A 20,437-nucleotide genomic window follows, 5' to 3' on the forward strand; every position below is an offset into this window, starting at 1 on the left:
GATATGCATCTGTCCAAACACTTTTTTCAAACATGTTCTGACTTCTCAGAACTATTGCAGTCTGAACACTAAACAGATCTGTAAAATTACGGGGTTGTCATCCAGAACCAGAACTTCATTGCCACTGTGACCTTCTTGGGTGTTTTAATTGAGCCTTCTAAAATTCATTCTCACCAGCAGTTTAGATGTGAAGAAAAGAAGCCAGAAACTACAAACGGCCTGCTTTCTCTTTTGCTCAGGGGCCATCCTGCTTAGGTCAAACCTGTCCCCAGCTGCAGCCATTTAGCCAGTTATCTTGATGGCAGGTGGATAACCTTAGTGTCATTCTGGTGACCACACAAAGTTTATTTAGACAAACTCAGAAGTTTATTTGCAGTATAAACAGGGTATGATGAGAACCAACCAACCCCAGCAACCCACTTGTTCTGTTTACTTAACTATTGCTCCTGAAAAACAGAAGAGGTGACTAAAATCCTGTCAGGCATTCCTTTTCCATTTGGTTTTTAAAGAGCCTTCTAACTCAGGGGGGTCTTTTTTGTTCAGTGATGAAACCTTTCATTGTACTAGCACTCTGTTGTAGTTTTTTCTCTAGCAGAGCCACCCCTCTTCCATTTGAGTTTTCGGACTGTGATGACCCTGATGTCTTTAAAGCTGTCGACACAGCACTGAAGAAATACAATGGAGAAAGAGCAACTGGTAATCAATTTGCTCTATACATGGTGATGGAAGCCAAGAGAACTGTAAGTAGACTTTGCAAAGAAAAAAAAAATGTTGGAATTGTTTATGCATTCTGAACCAGATTCTCTCCATCTCATTCATAAGAGAGCAAGCATAACAGCAAAGTGTCTTCCAAAAAAGTTTTAAAAAAACCAAAGAAATGACTTGCACAGTAAGATACTTGTTACCATTACAAACAGGGATGTATATTATGTTCTTATCAACATAACTATGTGTGCTGGAGAATTGCTTATTAATGCAAGGACTAAAGAATAGAAAATTTCTATCACTAATACAATTTGTCTTACTAGTCCACTCTATTTTCTCCTTTCTCTGTTGGGAATTCTACTCCTTTCTATCATCAGAAAGGTTTTCAGATCAATGGCAAAACCACACTTACTAAAAAACCTGAATATTTTCTTGACTTGGGAAGAGGTGGTATCACACATAAAAAAGAATGACCTGATAAAATTTGGCAATACTCTGAATAAATTGTTTGTGAATATTATTTGATTGACACTAGTCCTGAGTCACAGACCTACCTAAAAGCACTAGGTGGTGTTTTAGTCAAATAGGGTGACAGCTAAAATTACGGAAGAAAAAAAGAATGAAACATGATCCTTTGCCTGGAGTCCTTCTGTATAGCTTTAATCTAACAAAAGAGTATTTACCTCTGAGAGGCATACAAAGATGGTATTACCATAATAATGACAAGCATTACTTTACTTGAAAACAACATTAGCATTTTTTTCTACTGGATTGGATTTGCAGATGTAAAACACAAGAAGCCCAGTGTCAGAGAGAGTATTTTGCACTCAAAAATCACAAGACACTTTTACCCAGATAGAAATTGACCTCAGAAAGGGGACATGAATTGCTAAATGCCTTACAGTAAACTACACACATATCCTGGCACCTATCCTCTCATTTTCCTGTTTTCAAACTGGGGAGATTTTAGCATGTAGTGACAAAGACTAAAATCTGGCAAATTCTTTATACAATGAATATTAAACAAATGAACAGTCCCACTGTCTTCACTGAACTACACGTACTCTTAACAATAGCCAGATGCAAACATCTTTATATGAGAGCTGTAACACCACCTTCCTTTTGCTGATTTTCCCAAAGGACAGATATCAGTTTCAGTATTTTATCTTTAACAATGTTTTATTTTTAAGAATACATATTCATTGCAATTATTATTATCTTTCCTTCTTTAGATATCCATCTTTCCTTTTCTTAAAAGATCTGAGGTAGAAACCAATTATTACTTTGAACCATTCATCTGGCCATGATGTTAAGTAAAAAACAGAGAAAAGGAATCTGCAATGGAGATTTCTTCATATTTGATATTCTTTTTCTAAAAAGAGTATAGATTTTACTCATTGCTAGTCTCACAATGTTGAATGCATTAATTAAATAGCTGCTTATTACATATTCATGTACATTCATTATTGATAAGGTAATAAAACATAAAAGCTGACTGGTGAAAGACTGAACCTGCCCCAGTTAAAGGCATAGCTGTTCATAACAATAATGAAATAAGCCATCAACAAATAACATACAGAAACAATGTCTTTTCTCACATATTTCTTCTACTCACTGACCTGATTTATTGCAGATTTTGAACACTGTAACAGAGAACAGAATTTGGCTCTTTTTAAGCCCACATCCCAGATGATAGTATAAGCTGATGCAGCTCCATAAATGTCAATTTATACCTGCTAAGGATTAAGTCCAATATATTTTTAGAGACCCTTTCATCCTGTTTTACAACCTGCAACCATTGTATCAGGTACCTCTACACCTCTTTGTAGCTGTAGCAATACACAAAAGGAATTGAGAGAACACAGAATATAATTCTGTGTCTACACCAGCATAAATCCAGTATATTGCACCCACGTCAGCTCAGCTTCACTTTCTTGGTACCACTAAGGCAAGAATTATCATTGAATTCTCCCAGCAGTATCATTTGAGGATAAACAGTGTTAAAGTACAGCAACTGCCCGTGTTTGTATTTGAAAAAGCACATTGGCAGAGCATTTTTAGCAGCTGTAAAAGATTAGTAACTTCTGGCTTTATATCTCCTCTAAAGGATGAACCACAAACCTTGCAGTGTGTTAATGTTACCCGTAGGCACAGGCTTACTACTCAGTTTATGGCAAGGAGAAAATGCCCCCTATGGATATACCAACATCAGAAACACTTCCACTGGCCAGGCCAAACTTTGCTTAATACTTTGTGAGTATTTCATCTTACAGGATTCCTGAGGCTACACTTCATGAGCAGCTCAGCCTTTAATGCCTATAGGAAAACTGCAGGCACCGCCAAAGGCTGTCTCCAGAGCATAAGCCCTCCTTGCCCCTTTCCCCGGAGTAGGCAGGGCAGCTTAAGTACCCTGTTACCATAGAGTAAAGGTAGTTTGGGCACTGCAAGGCTGCCTAATGGTTGCTGGCTGCTGTTTCTGGGCTGCCCATATAGTTGTGCAGAAGGAAAGTAGACAGATTTGGGAGGAGTTCGAGAGTGAGGGAGTCAGACAGGAGCACAGTCCGAGCTGGTACTTATGTTAACTATCCAAGCAGCAACCCTAATTTGCTTATTTGGAGTACATTTGAATATGAGTATAAAACCTAACCACTTCTTTCTTGTTTTAAACCCCTTGGTACTACAAGTTAAAATGAAGGTATTTGAGCATACCGTATCTATTTTATCAACAGATTGTAATTGTAGGTAAAGGCTCAGTAATATAATTGGGTAAGTTACTCACTGAGCAACAAGATTTGGGAGACCTTGCGTGGAGACCAGCAGCTAATCTGAAACCATGCTATAAAATATAAGGTAACCAAAGGATAGTATTTACCTTTTGAAGCTCTTATCTTTTCACTTGATTTATTACTATACAGATGATGACATGCATGTTGTTTTTATCCAGGCAGGTCCTGACACACAATTCTATGTGAAATATCGAATACAAGAAACCACTTGTGCTGCTGAGGAAAACAAACTCTGGCAAGATTGTGATTACAAAGTACCTGCAGAAGCTGTAAGTATCTGTCCTCTTTAAAAGTTCTCCATACAGAAACATCAGCGTAATGACCAGGACTGCAGTTGCCTGGGGCAATACAGTAGAGAATTTAACTTTTTTAGCTGTGTTGCTTTTGAGAGCTTATAGGACTAAAGGACAGTACAGAAATGTTTACAACTCTAAAGTTAACCATTATAATCGTGAGTTTACCATTATAATCCTGAATATGTGCAGAAGGGAACATTTCAGCGCTTCAGTATGAAGGTTCACAATAAATTCAACATAAGGTACACACACTGTGAGAGTGTGAGGGCTGTAAAACTTTCTGTTAATTATGTATAATGGAAACTTGCATAACCAAATTGACTTCAGATCTGCACCAACAAAAATACTGACATGGAAGCCACTATGGCACAAAATTTATCAGGGGGCTTTTAGCAGTGCAAAGCATGTCTGGCTCATGCTTCTAGAGAGCACCTAGAGGAGGTACAATTGGGGCATACATAGCATGCAAGAACACTGCACATTTCCAGTGGAAGTCACTGTTATTTCACACAATACACAATGCAAAGAAAGGGATGATGGTGATAATATCATTTGAATCAATGTGAAATGCCATGGTTATTCCTGCATATCTTGTACTAGCAGAGAGGAAATTAGGTAAATACACAATTTATACAGACTTTATTTATGAGGGTGTGTTCATTTCCGTTATTCTAACTGTAAATTCTTTAGTTAATTAATAAGCATCAATCATGATACAAAGCAATCTTTCAAATTATCTGCTGAGTTCATCCTCTACTTTCCTCACAATCAACAAAACCGTTCCTTTTCCAGTAACAAAACAGCCAATTACACATTACTACAAATATACATATGAACTTGTTCCCCAAACTCAATTTGTAACTATCAACTTTGTTCAATAACTGGAGGAATATATAGCATTGTACTTTTCTTCAGCAAGTTTAAGACAAAGGTTGTCATATGTTTTTTTGCAGAAAACAGGAGAATGCACAGCTCAAGTTCACATGAATAACGCTGAAAAAACAAGTAATGTTTCGCAAGATTGCAAAATTTTTCCAGGTATGTAACTGTTTGGGGCAGCATTCAACAATTATGTTGACAAATAAGAATGGGAAAAATATAACACTGAGACTTTCAGGTAATTTTAAAGGTAAGAGCTCCTTATCATTCTATTCAGACATTTATAAATAATTTTCCATAAGCAACTACATGTTAAAGATAAAATTTCACTTCATCACTGTTACACACATATAGGCTAAGTGAAGCACTGGCAGTTTCTATCTGGGGTAATGAAAATCAGCACGTGTGTGTAGTAAGTTTCTTCAAACACTGGAATTATACCAACTTAAAATTAATTTACTTAAGATCAGAAGCATATCAGTAACTTAGAGACTAGATACAACTTTAATTTTCTGTCCTTACTTATTCAAGTATAAAATTGTGCCAGAAATTATTAGAAAAAACTTTAAATTACAAAATTGTACCTTAATTTTCTTCAAACTAAAAATTACTAAATTATTTCTGTTAAAGTTTACCAAAACAAATATTTACCCCAACGAAAAAAGAACAAAAAAATTCATTTACAAAATAAAAATCTAGCAGTGATGTAATTATGTAAGAGAGACTGTGATATCTTTTAGATCTTAACAGTATGACATTTCTTGCCTGTAAGACATTCATATATGCCTATTACTTTCACATAGTAATTTGCTTTATTAGAAAGAGATCACATTGTTTTAAAGCTTTGCAACTGAGATCTCTATGTGCCTATGCGTAGTGTTCATGTAAGACATGTCCAAGCTAGTTTTAAAATATCCATCTAACTGGTAGCAGGGACCTAAGTGCACATTAACTACAGAAATATTTACCATGATTTCAGAGATGTTTGGCAGCTTATCTTTGGTTTTTGTTCCTAGTTATCTTGTTTAAAGCTTAAACGGCTATACCTACAGACAGTGTCCTTCTAGGAACTGCAATACAACCTCCATGTTCTGCTACTGAATAAACGCCACTTGGTTTAGATGCATTTGTAGGGCAATGGTGACATCTAGTTGCCAGTAAAAGGTGTGTGAATCCCACAGAGGATGCATGGGGAATTTTCATCTGAATCTTTGCTTAGAAAGCTAAAAAAAATACATAAATTAAATGAATCATATATTCAGCCTAAGAAGCTCATCTCTTCTTACCAAGTTATAGCAACTCCGAAAAAAGAATACACGTTTGTTCAGCACTTATGAAAATGCTGAGACCATAGCCGATTTAGAACTGGGTGTACTGTTGTTTTATTACCTCCTTTGTGATTACTCGCTGAAAACATGGTCACATTTTTCTGTAACGTATATATTTGTCATTACTGAGTCAAAATAAGTGATGCTAGAAATACGAAGGGCCAGACTTTGTTCAAGTTCCCCCTGGAGAGCTAAGACTAAATAGTATTGCTTATACTGAGATATTCCAAATGTACAGAGGAGCCAAATCAAATCCAAAGGATTCAAACAGAAAGAGTGAAACAATAGACCCTAACTAGTGGGGGATTTCCCCACCATGTTAGGTACCATACTGATCAGCATTCTTGGTGGAACAGTTTGATCTTACTGACCCTGGACTGGTTTCCTGGCTGGTGCAAGCTGGCGTAACTCCATTAAAGCCAGTCCATGCCAGCTGAGGATCAGGCACACAAATTTTACTTCAATTCCACGGAGACCACATATTGTCCCACTTTCATTCTCAAGCTCACTGAATCATGAAATTAATTTATGTACTGAACTATAAAATTAATTTATGAAAATCTAATCCATGATTACCAGAAAGGAAAGAGAGTTAATAGGATTAGTAGTAGGAAACAGAAGTTTGAGCATCCCTGTCAAGCTTCTCTATCCACAGCCAATCCAGCTGGTTAAACCTGAAGGTACCACCAAGTGGTAACTGGCAGCCACAGTGACTAGCAGGGGGAATTCAAACGACACAGCAGTAGAATAGTTCAACTATAGTCCCTAAGGAGCTCAGAGTCAGAACAGCTCACACGTGTGAGCCAAAACGCTCCTGTCAAAGTCCCCATCCTGAAACATGGTGAGGACAGTAAGCAACTGTGCACAGTGGGTGAGCTTTGAAGAATCTGAAAAACATCTCCTTAGTTGTAGCCTCCACTGGTTCTTCCCTGACTGAATGAGAGATGACCTTTCCTTAATGGTGTCAGAACTACATGCAAGGTTTTTCAGAGATTCAGTGACTCCTGAACTCACTCACTCCTCTGAATGAAGTTTGCTTCTGAAACCGTGCCTGGATCCTAATGTCATGGATGGCCCCTACCACCACAAAACAAAGCATGTTTCTAAATATAATTAATGTCTTGCAGGCCCTGAAACTGCAATGCGGGTTTTGCTGATCACTCAAATTAGAAGCAGGAAAAGTTCTTGTTCATTGAACCTTTTCTCTCATTCCCAGATAGGAAAAATGAAAACCTGAGGCTGTTTTACATGAAGCCGTGTATTTTTTCGGTTTGTTTCTTTTCCAGCTATGCCAAAGATAACACTTACTGAGGCTACATGTCTTGGATGCTTTCATCCTATATCGAGTGACAGTTCTGTAGTGTCAGAAATTCTGCAACAAGCTATTCAAAAGTTTAACAAGCACAGTGCTGAACCTGCCCTTTTTAAGCTTGTGGAAATAAAAGAAGCTAAAAGACAGGTTTGTATGTGATTATTTTTCTCTAAATTTTGCAAACACACACACACACACCCCCCCCCGCAACCAGGTATTTTGGTTCTTTTGTGTACATGTTTCTAATTTTAAGGTGGTTTATATTTCATAATAAAATCATACAAAATGCATATAGAGTGTAGACCCTGTAAATAATTCTTTTCATTTATAAGGAATCATAAATGGTTACCTACTGGATTTCAGAGCTGCCAACTTCACAAACTGATAGTAAACACATTTTTTTCTTTATCTGCAGTTGCATCTAACCGGTGTTTAGCACCAGTTTATTTGCATTCAGTGCTGACACAGGCATCTTGTGTCATCTCAGATGCTCTTGGGTATTCCGCTTGGCCTGTCCCTGAAGCTCCAGCAGGAGCAGATCTCTCCTAGGTTCTGTGCCAAAACTGCCAGCCTGCACAGATGTCTCATATACTCTACAGCCTCTCAAACAGCATCAGGCATCTATGTTTTTGCAATGCAATAGGGCTCATATGCCAGCAGCTGCTATATGCTATAGGACTGGTAAACCCCATACAGAAAAAATGGCTAAAAGAAAAACAAAAAGCCAGCATGCCACTTGCTGAAAGATTTCTGCACACAGGAATATCTGCTTTGCAAGAAATGACTGCTCAGGTCGCAGAAATTCCATGTCATCTGGTATTCCATGCAACAATTATTTCCTTGTGAAAGGCTCTCCAATAGATTGGTGTAATGTTGCTATAAAGTGAAGTTTCATATTTGTTTTTTAACTAGTGTATAACCCAACACCAAATACAGACCCTTTTCTTTTAATGTGTATGTATTTACTTAGCCAAAAAGCATCTTCTGGTCTCATATCAATTTGACCCATGATCTAATTCAGACTGTCCTCTTTCTTTTTACTGATGGCAACAATCCTCTTAGCTGAAAGACAAGCTTGCACAACATTTAAGCCACATGACAAAATGTCACAGACAGACTGCAATCCAGCAGCTGGAAAGAGAACCATCGTGTCACTTCTTGCCAGCAGAGACTAGTCAGAGCCCTCCACCTTAATTGATCTGGGATGGAAAGTTCCTATATTTGATTCTTATTTCCCCTTTTTAATCCAATGCTACCTGACCTAACACTGTGAAAGGGAGAGGTTTTGTGAGTGAGAAGCAGTAGCCACAATAAGGAAAACAGAACTGCTTCCTGGAGACAAAATGAAAAACCCGGTCACAAATCTGGACAAAACAGCAGGCGGCGAAGGTAAAGCCCAAGGCAGACACAATTATAGGTAGATGATAAATGCAGGACACTCAATAACAAATTATGTCAGCAGTATAAAGTTACATTATTCAGATACTGTTTTACTATGTCCCACGCTCAGGAACATAGGGCTTGCCAAGCTTCATTAGTATAGTCATCTATCTAGACCAGCTTCCTGTCACTGGGAGTAATAAGTAACTGATACTTTGGAGGAAAGTGCAAGAAACCAAGCATTATGAGGCTGCAGGCTTGGCAGGAGAAGTGGAATCCAAATACCAAGTGCGCTTCTAATATGTGCATGACTTAGTTTACTTTTGGTATCACAAGAACAAGATTTTTTTTGCCGTCCATGAATACTCTATGGCTCAATGTCTGCATAGTGATTTGATGGATGGAAGGCATTAGAAGAGTAGTTTTGCTTTCTTTGCTAATCACATTTAATTGTCTAACTTCCAAGTTTGTATTGGTTTACATAATGTATCTCCTAAACATCTATTCCAGGTGGTAGCTGGATGGAATTACGTAATTAAATATGAAGTCGAGGAGACTAATTGCTCCAAAGAACAATTTCAAGATTTAACTCCAGAGTGCAAAACCACTTCTAGAGGTGTAAGTAATCTTCAAAATCTGTTTATCAAGAAAATATTGTATTAACAAATAATCATTGAGATCTGACTCAAGAAAATATTTATAATCTTACTTCACTTTGTGAATTAAATTTAAATCCAGGCTTATAGATAACTTTCTATTTATGCAATTTGAACATCCATGCCTTCTCCTGAATCGGCAACTAAGACAGCCACTGAAATATTTAGAGATTACTCTATAGAATCGAAACAGTCTCACCCAAATAATAAATCTCTTGAGAAGTTCCTGTCCAGATATTCAAGGAGTTACTCGGGTACAACCCAAAAAGTGGTAATTAAAATTAGCACTGGTTTTCCAGCTTGAGATGTATTTTCTAAGAAAAGTAAGTAGTTATTTATTCACAAACATACATACTCTAGCTAAACAGTGTTGCAAAACCAGGTACTTCCTCTGCTTCTCTGACCTGGAACAGAATTAACTGCATCAAAATAGAGGGTTGCTCTCTCAACCAACCTCCCTGAACCAGCTCACCATGGGGTCAGACAAATACTTCTGCAAATACAAGGTAGAGGGCAGGACAGTAGAGTCATAATGAACAGTAGTGGTAAATGGGAAGGGAGGAACCACAGGAGTCCTGGCTCGCATCTGTTTCAGCTGTTGTGGAGGTGCACTGTTGAGTGTTACATTGAAGAGCCTCTCCTGTTCAAAAATTACTCCTTGGATGTCTCAAGAATATTTCAGAAGCATTAATCAAAAAAAGAAAGAATGACAGCACTGTGGTAAATAATAGGAGAGTGAGGATCTGACTAGCTGAAGCAATCTCTCCATTAACCATGCTTGCCCTTAAGCCTTAAGGAAGTTACTCAATCTGCTTCAGTCTGAGTTTCCCAACCTGTCACCTAGAGGTAATGACTTCTGTCCACCTCACATAATGCAGGAGTGTTACTTCATTCACATACTGCTTTGATTAAGCAGCATTTGTGAGATTGGATCTTTATCACTTATCCCCTGAACTGTTAAGCAGCCTTCCTAAGACATCATCGACAGATATTACTACAATATGATATTCCAATAATATTCCATACCCTGGAATGACCAAATTCCATGGAAGTTTTTCCATACCTTTATTCAACTCTGTACTATTCATTTTGAAATGGGAGGACCAGAATTGCACCCTGTCTTGAACATGCATGTGAACCACAGAGCTGTAGTGGGGCATAATGTCATTCTCTTTGACCTGGATAATAAGGCTTGACATTATGTTTTTATTATTTTTTCTAAACCACTACTAAGCAGATTTTATGGATTACATTTTCAAGTATCTGTCATAGCCCTAAGATCTTGATCCTGAATTGTAACAGTCTTCCTTCTTATTCTACAGTTGATTAGTTTCTTTTAGAGCCTTTGATAAGGAACTTGACTGAAACCTTTCTGAAAATCTGTGTATACTTTATCAACAGGTCTCTTTACCCACTTTTTTTGATGCTTTTGAAGAACTACTGACAAATCTGCAAAATACAACCTCTGTTTACAACAAAAACCCCAGTCTCTCCTTGATGTATTCATGCCTCTTAGTTCTTTCCTTATTACCATTTCTAATCACTTGAATGGTACAGACATCAGTTTTATGGGTCTATAACTTTTTTAAAAACGAATAGGACCAACATCTGCTTTCTTCCAGCCCTGAGATATCAAGGCAATTTTAAGCAAGTCATCTACCACAGTTCTTTTAGAACACCTGAGTAAATACAAGAAACTCAGTAATATTTGTTTTGTTAATTGCATGATCTTCTTTTTGTTTGAGACAGAAATTCCAGTGAGTTCTCCATAAAATAGGATTCTGGCTTGTAAACGTCCCCATTTCCTTCTGTAATGAACACGTACAAATAGCTCATTTAGCTTCTCTTTTATGCTTTTATTTTCTTTGAGTGGTCTTGTTGAACCCTGATCATTTATTGGCTCTGCAGACTGACTGTCAGGCTTCTTGCTCCCAGTATATTGAACAGATTATTAGTAGTATGCTTAACTTATTCTGTTAGCAGGAAGGTATTGGAATGTGAGCTTGTTCATTATTTCTAAATAATAAGGAACTGTTTTGGGTTTTTTACTCTAGCGTGTAGGTAAATGCGATGCCAAAGCATATGAAAATCTTCAAGCACAGATCGTAGATATTGCAAGCCAATGCAAGCTTCCAGGTATGTAATAGGCACCATCAGTTTTTAAAGTTCTGCAATTTTCAATGCTTTTTTACAATTGTAAAAAAAGACAAAATAAAAATGCAAGAGATGAAAACAGATAATAATAAGAGAAAGTAATTCTTCTGGGACCAAAAAAGCACTGCCTTTTAATGAAATATTACCACAGATATTACCAAGTGAGTTACTATCACATTGTTTAAATAAGTAACAACTTCTAACTTTCCAAAGAGCTCCAATGTATTCTTTTGAAAGGCAAAGGAGCTGAGGACTTTAAGATTTTGTCCAAAATTGGTAATTCACCTACGGATAATATATTTTTTTTCATATTGCATGACTATACTTACATTTGATATGTTAGGGGCTTATTTTTTCCTGGTAAATAAATGACTTAGAATTTATAAGTTCATTACAGTCAAACTCCCAAATGGTTTTCTTATTGTTACTTTTTCCTCCAGCCACCTATTTGGACACAGATTATCACAGCTCCAGAGATTTAGAACCGGGAGTACAGTACTACTCCATGTAGTTAAGTGCTGCATTGTCACCCATTCAGACTTGGTTTCCTTCAAGAAATGATAATGATATTCTTCAACACACTCATTCATTGCCAATAACATGCACCTCTTATTTCACCTGATTCAAGTGCTTCCATAAGTATAGATGTTCCCTTTCTTTATTTGCTAGCTACCTGCAATTGGTACACACAATTCTTGTTTCTATGAGAAAACTGTTGTAAAGAGTCCAATGTGATACTAGGTGCTGATACAGTACTCTTCTAGATAACCAAGATATGATAATGCTAATCATATAAAACTCAAAGATATTTTTGTTTCATTTGATAGAACCAAATACAAAGCATTCCAGAAGGCAGGGTTTTATAACTAACTGTTTTTCCCAGCCTTTATCTACGTTGAATCTTTTGTTTCTCAGATCTGAAATCTGTTGGTTTCTTTCAGTTGAAGACAAGGTATTTCCTGCCACTTGTGCTGGTTGTCCGGAGACTATCCCAAAGGACAGTCCAGAACTGAAGGAACTACTGAAGGTTTCTATGGAGAAGTATAATTCGGAGAACAATCATGATTTCTACTATAAAGGCGGAGAAATAGAAGCAGCAACAGTTCAGGTTAGGATATACCACAGAGATGAGGAACAGACATGGCAATGTTACTGGTCTGAGCTGAATGTTAGCTAAAATTTGTATTTAGATTTGAAATGATGTTTTTCCGTCAGTGTTGATATATGTGGTAACTGAAATATCCATGCAATTTTTCTTGCAAAATTTTATCCATCTTGGCATGCATTCAGAAGCGATTTAAAAATCTCCCATCTCTTGATTTTTTAAATTTTTCTTAAAACAATTTTAAAACACAATTTTAAAAGCATGGGAAGAAGATTGACTTAGGGTATCTGAATTCTGTATATCTACCCCACTTTGTACCAGCCTTTGTAACATACCTTAGACTTTTAAAGTAGAAAAGATTTATTGGATGAAACTACCCACTTGATACACCACATCAATACTCTAAATGTTATTTTAGGCACTGTCCACCCTACAGTAGCTGTAAGCTCCAAGAAACGGGGCTTCCCAATTTCCGTTAGAAATCTGTTAATTTATATACTGATTCTGCTGCTAATAATACTCCAGCTAGATTCAGAAGAGAACATCTGTGCATAACTTAAGATATACAGATAAATACAGCTGGATAAAGAAGAACAAGGACTCAAGAGGATAATATTGGTCAGCATTTGCATTTGCCTTGTTTACTGTCCCAACATACCAAAACAGATGTTTAGGACAGAATTGAAAATAAGACAGTGGAGTAGTTCAGAAAATACTTTGTCAACAGCTTCTCCTGAGCATGAGGGGTACCACTGGAGAAGGCACTAAAAGCACACCAGAGTCTTTCTGAATAGCCTATGTTATCTTACTAATAATATCTGTGCTTTTTCTTTTTTTTAAACCTTTTTTCTTCTTTCAAACATTTTTTTTCTTTCTCACTTTTCATATCATGATTGATATTAGCATGCATACATTTTAAAAATAGACTTAAAAGAGACAGAATTTCATGTTTTGTCTGCTGTCTCTGAAACAAGATATATTACCTTGGGCTCTGTAAAAAATACTAAGAGAACTCATACCAGACTCATTCTTGAACCCATGCAGTTTCTCTCCTTAATGCATTTGGCAAATATGTTAATTTTCAACTGAGCCTGTTCATTACACACCTCATTTTACTCACATTCCACTTTTCTTACATCATATTTGGCTCTCTACAGTGGTATCTCTAATGATTTCATTTGTTGTTAATGAAATTACTACAGGCATCCAATAAAACAAAGCCAAAACTGTGGGCCTGGTATTATTTTGACCTTTCTGTTTCCTTCAATTTCAGTGCTAGATTTTTTGAGAATGGGAACTGGAGTAAATGAGTTGATTAGAAGCAGATAGGTTTGTTGCCAAATATTTTAATATTGTTCTTAACATACGTTGTCCCCGTGGTCAGGACTTGTAGAACATAAGTAGTATAAGCTTGTAGAAAAACATCTTTCCTGTGAACACTTTTCAGTAAAATGACTTTACCACAGAAAGCCTTCTTGATAATTTTTCAGGTGGTTGCAGGACAAAACTACCATTTAATATTTGTAGCCAGGAAGACAAACTGCTCAAAGAAAGAGTTTGAAAAACTTCATGAAGACTGTGAAGCCACATCAGACAGTGTAAGTAATGATGATGTTGCTAAATGTAATGTTCCTAATGGACAAATTAATTTGCACCAGAAATTATAAATACTTGAGTAAAGCACATCCTGAGTTCTGTTACCTCTTCCAGTAAATTGTTTTTTCAACAAGAGAGAGACCTTTCACTGTCTGTAACCCAAGCCTGTGACAATGTTAATAAAACATGAAGCTTAAACTGAGTCACTTCAACTGCAGGATCAGTGCTCACTGCAAAGCAAAAGGAAGTTTCTTCTGATAATAATGAATCAAAGAAAGGAGGGGAGGAGGCTGCTGCGAAATTAAGTAGCTGTAATACTCTTGACTCTGTGGTCTTGTGGCTAAGGAAAACATGCGATTGGAGTGTCACTGGTGTGGAAAGGAATGATGTTTCTGGAGTGCATGCTGCTGATACAGGGAAAATGTGTTCCAGACACTGGAAAGTAATGCTGATAGGGCCAGAAACCATTGGCAAGGGAGCTGGTTAGGAAAGAGAGGCTTTATTTCCCCTCTCTGTTCCCACCATATGAACAGTGCTTACCTGTGATATTTTCAAATCTGTTAGTGCAGCAGGCACTATATAGAAAAAAAATGCCTTTCTCTCTATCTCAATTTCCCAATTTTTAGTAGGAAAAATACCATCAATAAACAATATTTCTTACGAATATCATGAAGATTACACAGTTAGTGCTCCAAACGTGCTGGAGATGAAAAATCCAATTTTTCAAGATCCAATCTCCAATCCAAAGTTGAATTAAAGTGTTCACACAGGCATACTATAACCTCAAAAAGATAAGCAGTGATGTGTCCCAATACAGAAGTCTCCATCACTAAGATGGATTTCATATACATTTGGGTAAAGTTCCAAGTATATTTGTATTTAAAAGTATTATTTTAAAATGATTTTTTTTCATACATAACTCTCTTCCTTTGTGTCTGATGTTTTGTTGCCTTAATGTGTTGATTTTTGTTTTGTCAACAGGCACGATTGTGCTGTGAAGCACAAATTTATGTGATCCCATGGGAGAATAAAATCTTTTCACAGGTTAACTGCTCTAAAGAAACGTCAATGGTATGATTCCTCTTCATTACCCATCATCATAAGTAGAGCATAGAACAAAGGCAGTGATTAAATTCTTTATCCCTTCCAAACTATCCCATATTTTGTACCAAATATAGAGGAACACATAGTTCTTTTAACAACTTCAGTAATGCCACACTCTTCCCTCTCACCCTCTAACCTCAGCAACTTGTTACATCGAAGTCAGTTTCACACAAGGTGAGACAGCGGACAATGCAGTGATTACAGAAATACAAAGGCAACAGGGTAGAGAGAACATTCTGCCTGTTGACTACTCCTTTGCATTATCAGTTAAGCTCTGAAATACCAAGCTTCATCAGCTCCTTTGAATTACTATTCATACTAGGTTTAAAAATTGAGACAAAAATGTATTTGGCAATGCAATAATTATACTCCACAGATTTCAAAAGCATCTGTGAATCTTTTCATATCACTAGAGTAGCAGATCTCCTACTGCCACAAGTTGTCAATCTCTGCAGGAAGATCTTTCAGTTTTCTTCCTGCCCAGCTCCACAATTAACTAGCCCTGAACATGGGTCAGTTTGAAAATTTCAGAATGGAATATAGATCTTTTTATAGAACTTTTTTAGTTCTGATGATTGCAGGTTTTTTAATAAATGCAAGGACTCCCATGCTCCCCAATGAAGAACAGAAGATACACTGAATAAAGTGAGATTGATTGAGTAACTTGCATTCATAATCAATAACTTCACTGTGCTCAGCACCTTCATAACTACCTATGCACTCATTATGTATCAACTAATAAATGTCTCTCCTCTTTGTTTTCACCACAATATTGTAACTACACCAACTTTCAAATTTAGCTCCATCCCAAACAACTCTGATTTGCAGCTAGATAATGACCAGACACTTTGTTGGACAGAAATGAAACCCATGTCAGATAGTGACTGTACACCATGCATTCAGTGTTTGTCTTCCAGTTGAACAGTGATGGGGAAATAGAGATTACCCAATAACTGCATGTTTCATATTATCAGCTTTAACCTATATGTGTTATTTCTAAACAGTCTTATGAAATGCAGATGTCAAATCTAGAAACAAAAAATTGAATAGTTACATTTCATATAACAAAATTACACAGATCTTTTGTATATTCTGGTATTGAGACTACTCAGAGATGTGTCAGCCTTTAGCATAATTTGGTTTTCTACATCAGAGTGTTATACTCTAACAAGTGCAGGGACATTTAGTCCTAGAAATCAACTGTATTGTTTATAAATTAAAACCAGTACATGTTTTCCTCTCTGTAGTATCATTCCCATGTTAAACTGGCAGAATTTCAGTGATATATAAATTGTTCTTTTAACATATAACTGCTAAAATACTGTGGAGTTATTTGGGAAAATGTTTATGTTTCCATGTTTATCACAGATAGAAAAGATAATTATTTAGTTTACTTTAAAAATCCGATAACATATTTTGCTAAAAACCTCATGTACCGCAATAAGCCAAATTCTGAATTTCCCAAATCTGAAGCTATTGTTCTTGTTCATGTAACAAATATGGCTATTACTGCAATGTTTTTTAGACTTTACTTCTAAGAAGGCCTCCTGGATTCACACCTTTCCGACGCTTTTCTATGCTAGACCGGCCAAATGAAATTTCATGCTTTGACAAAAATGAAGAAGAAAGGCAAAGGCCTGGCAAAGAAACGAGAAAAGATGCTGGACAGGAACCAGAAGGTGAAGGTGAACCTGAGCATAAACACAGGCATAAACATGAGCATAAACACAGGCATGAATATAAAAAGGATCATGAGTCTGACAAAAGACATAAGCATGAAATTGGTTGTGGGCACAGAACTGGCCATGGGTGTGGGCATAAAAAACACGGTAAAAATGGTAAACATAAACTTCCAAACCCCAAATCTTCTGAGGAGTCCAATGAAAGGGTTTTTAATCAAAACAAAACCCTCCTATCATCCAGTGCTGAAACAGCATCAGAGCTAGTTAATCCAGGTGTTGCAAGAAAGGAAACCGGTACACCTGCAGAACCACTAATTATTCCTGATACTTCTTTATTTAATGGGTTGCCAGATCGTCCAGAATCTCCTCTCCCCAGATGTCCTGGAAAACCATGGAAACAAATTATGGACCTTCCCACTCCTTCTAGCTTTCCCAGAGAATTCACAAATGAGGATCTCTTGCCTTCCGCAGTAGAAAACATCAATCCAGCAACAGAAAACTCAACACCTCCCCAAAACAAAGAGAAAGACCTCGATCTCTCAGATGCTTTACTATAATTCAAACACTGTAGGATTCTTTTCACAAATTATACATAGAAAAATAAGAAAAATACTGCCTTTTGAAATGTATAAAACGTGAAGAGGCAAAAGCTCCTATTCTGTTAGTTAAGATACTCAAGTAGGTCACCAGCACTTCTGAGGACCTAAGACCATATGGCAATACTCTGTATTTGCATATATTTGCAAAGATGTAAATCAGGCAATGGTACCAATGATTTGGAACCAGTCTAGTAAAGGGACCAGGCAAGTCAATAGCCTTCTGCTGAAGAAGTTAAAATTGTATCTCAATCTGCCTCAAGTTGCTATAAGCACAAAGTGAATCACTGCATCAAATCTCACTGTATTACGTTTAAAACAATGGCACAAAGAATTTCAGAGATTACATGAAGAATCTCAACCAAATACAGGTATGACAAAAGCAAGCCAATATAGAGCAAGGATGCCTTTATTAGATATCTGAAATAATATTTCTCTAATTTACTGGAGTGAATCTTTTAAAGAACAAAATAAAATAAAGGAACCTGTTTTACCTGTCACTTTCTTTAAACAATTCAGTATCACCACCAGCCTATCACTAGCAGATTGTTCTGTTGAGTGAGATAACACGGACAGCTGGGAGAATCCTAAATAAAGCAGCTTTATTATTCCCAGTGCGTATTATGTTAACTACGCAGTAGAGGCACTATGATTGACAGATTTTCACGTGGCAGAGGTGCACAAATATTACAGATCAGATGACAAAATTGCAGACATTTGAGTTATCTAAAACTTGTCTGCCCTCTTCCATTATTAGGTTGTGCACAATTTAGAGACTGGACTGAATATTCTATTCTGAGTATCTTCCAAAGGTTGAGTTTTTGGTGGGATACATTAGCTAAAAAGCACCAAATATTTCTGGCAAATTAAAATATGTTTTCCCGCTGTATGGATCCAATAACTTACCCAGCTGAAAAAACACCCAGCAATAAATAATACTTCTGTTCACCAGTTTGAACCACTACTCGGTCACATAAAAGGTTATTGAAAGTGTAAGGTGCTACAAATGGTGACACTTCATTGATTTTGTTGTAAAAGATCACATTGCTTGAAACCACAGTACAGGTATCCTCCAACACAGCTGCAGAGACAGAAAGGATATTCTCTGAAATTGTTCATCCCAGCTGCTGAGATTGCTGTGGCATCAAGACTATATACTCAACAGCTGGGAATGTGTCCTTCTTTTGCGTACGATGCTTCTACTGCCATCACCTCATTGGTGAGAAAGAACTAGATAGATGAAGACTACTTAAAGAATGCAAAACAGATGGATCAACAGGATCAGGAGGTCTTGGCACAAAAGATCCAGGAGGATCTTGAAAGAGAAGTTAGCTACAAGGAAAGGTCAGAAGACACAGAAGTGGAAAGGACAGAGGCAGCGTGGAACAATAAGGATGGGGTGAAAAGAACAAAAGAAAACAGCAACTTTTAGTGGCAAAAATGGAAATGGAATGAATGGGATGGGATGGAGAAATGGGTGAAGGTAGCATGGCCAAGGAGTAAAAAAGGACAGGAACTGGAGAGGGGATGCAAAAGCAAAAATAAAAAGCAGAAGACCTGTGCAGGAGGGTCTCTCCAATCATGACAGGCCCCTACAAATCACAGAACTGAACTCATACTTCCCGAATCTAAACATTCCCTGACAGCATAGGCACACTTCCCCTCTCCAGTGCCTGGTACCTACAGAGGTAAACAACCTTCTGTGTTCAGTCACTTCCCCAGCTCACATGGCAGATAACTGTGCTGTGAGCAAAAGAATTCAGCCCTTCTGATAATCCATGTTGAGGGAGAATCACTATGATTTTGCACATGCAATTTCTTTTTCTTAATTTTTTCTAATTGCATTAAAAGGTACAATAAAATTATATTTTAAAAGTCATGAATTCCAAAATTAGAAACTGCCCCTGTGAGTATAAATTCAGCCTGGTTACGTGCATCTAAAATTTTTTTTTTTTTTTAACACAGTGTAATTGGCTGCCACATAGGCATATATCAGATAGATAGATAGACAGACAGATAGATAATCATCTGTCATGACTGGTGATATAAAATCAGAACCACTGTACTACTTTTCTTTCTGAAAACAAAGTTACCAATCTAAGAAGTCATACAACTTAGCTGGAGTCCCATTTTAAGGAAAGATATAAAAATAGTAACTCCTGGATCTATCACTAATCAAATCCTGCATTTTTTTCTTTCATTCCTTTCCTTGCAGGATAAAATGCAAAGTCTGTCTTTTCTTTTTAGCAAATGACAAGTACTAAACTTACAAAGCTAGGCAAAGGAAAACCTTGAGAATTATCTTTATTTTTTTGTTTGCTTCTTTCCTTTTTTCTGATTTTGACTAGTATGATTGTGGCTGTAACTGGGAACTCTTTGTGTATGCTGTATTATTAAAAGGAGTATAAGCTCAAAACAGTTTTTCTTTAAATTACTGTAACAATTTAAGTAATTAATGCAAAACTACAATAAAAGAAATAAAGATGCAAAGATGAGAAAAAACAAAGTTTTCTCCCCATTTCCGATCTCTCTCATCTGAATGAAAAGATAGCCACACTCTTGACATATTCTCCCTACAGACCATATGTACCTGACCGCAAGGAGTGAGACACAGACTGAGTGGTCAGAGCAGGGTAATAAAAGCCAAGACTCCTAGATTCTTGACTGCCTTGAATTTACCATGTGCTATAGGGATTATGTGAGGTTTCATTCATGTTTAATACAAAGATGAAAATTTCAATTTTGACTTCTTGTTTTCATAATGTACAAAAATATTTACCTAAATAAAAAAAACATTCTGGAATAAAAATCAAAATGTTCCAGTCTTAAAATTTTGAAACAGAATGTTCTGATATTTT

The 20,437-nt window shown here is 36.8% G+C and overlaps 1 protein-coding gene across 1 annotated transcript; it reads left to right on the forward strand.

Moving 5' to 3' along the window:
• The first annotated feature begins 545 nt into the window (after window positions 1–545).
• On the forward strand, window positions 546–17,802 carry KNG1 (kininogen 1). Its single transcript, XM_059822811.1, has 11 exons — window positions 546–740; window positions 3,650–3,760; window positions 4,741–4,825; window positions 7,281–7,453; window positions 9,197–9,304; window positions 11,397–11,478; window positions 12,438–12,604; window positions 14,092–14,199; window positions 15,179–15,268; window positions 16,827–16,986; window positions 17,335–17,802. Exons 1-11 carry the CDS (start codon window positions 546–548, stop codon window positions 17,538–17,540), a joined length of 1,485 nt encoding a protein of 494 aa, XP_059678794.1. The 3' UTR covers window positions 17,541–17,802.
• Window positions 17,803–20,437: the final 2,635 nt, after the last annotated feature.

The sequence above is a fragment of the Gavia stellata genome, chromosome 11 (assembly GCF_030936135.1).
Source record: "Gavia stellata isolate bGavSte3 chromosome 11, bGavSte3.hap2, whole genome shotgun sequence".
Taxonomy (NCBI): domain Eukaryota; kingdom Metazoa; phylum Chordata; class Aves; order Gaviiformes; family Gaviidae; genus Gavia; species Gavia stellata.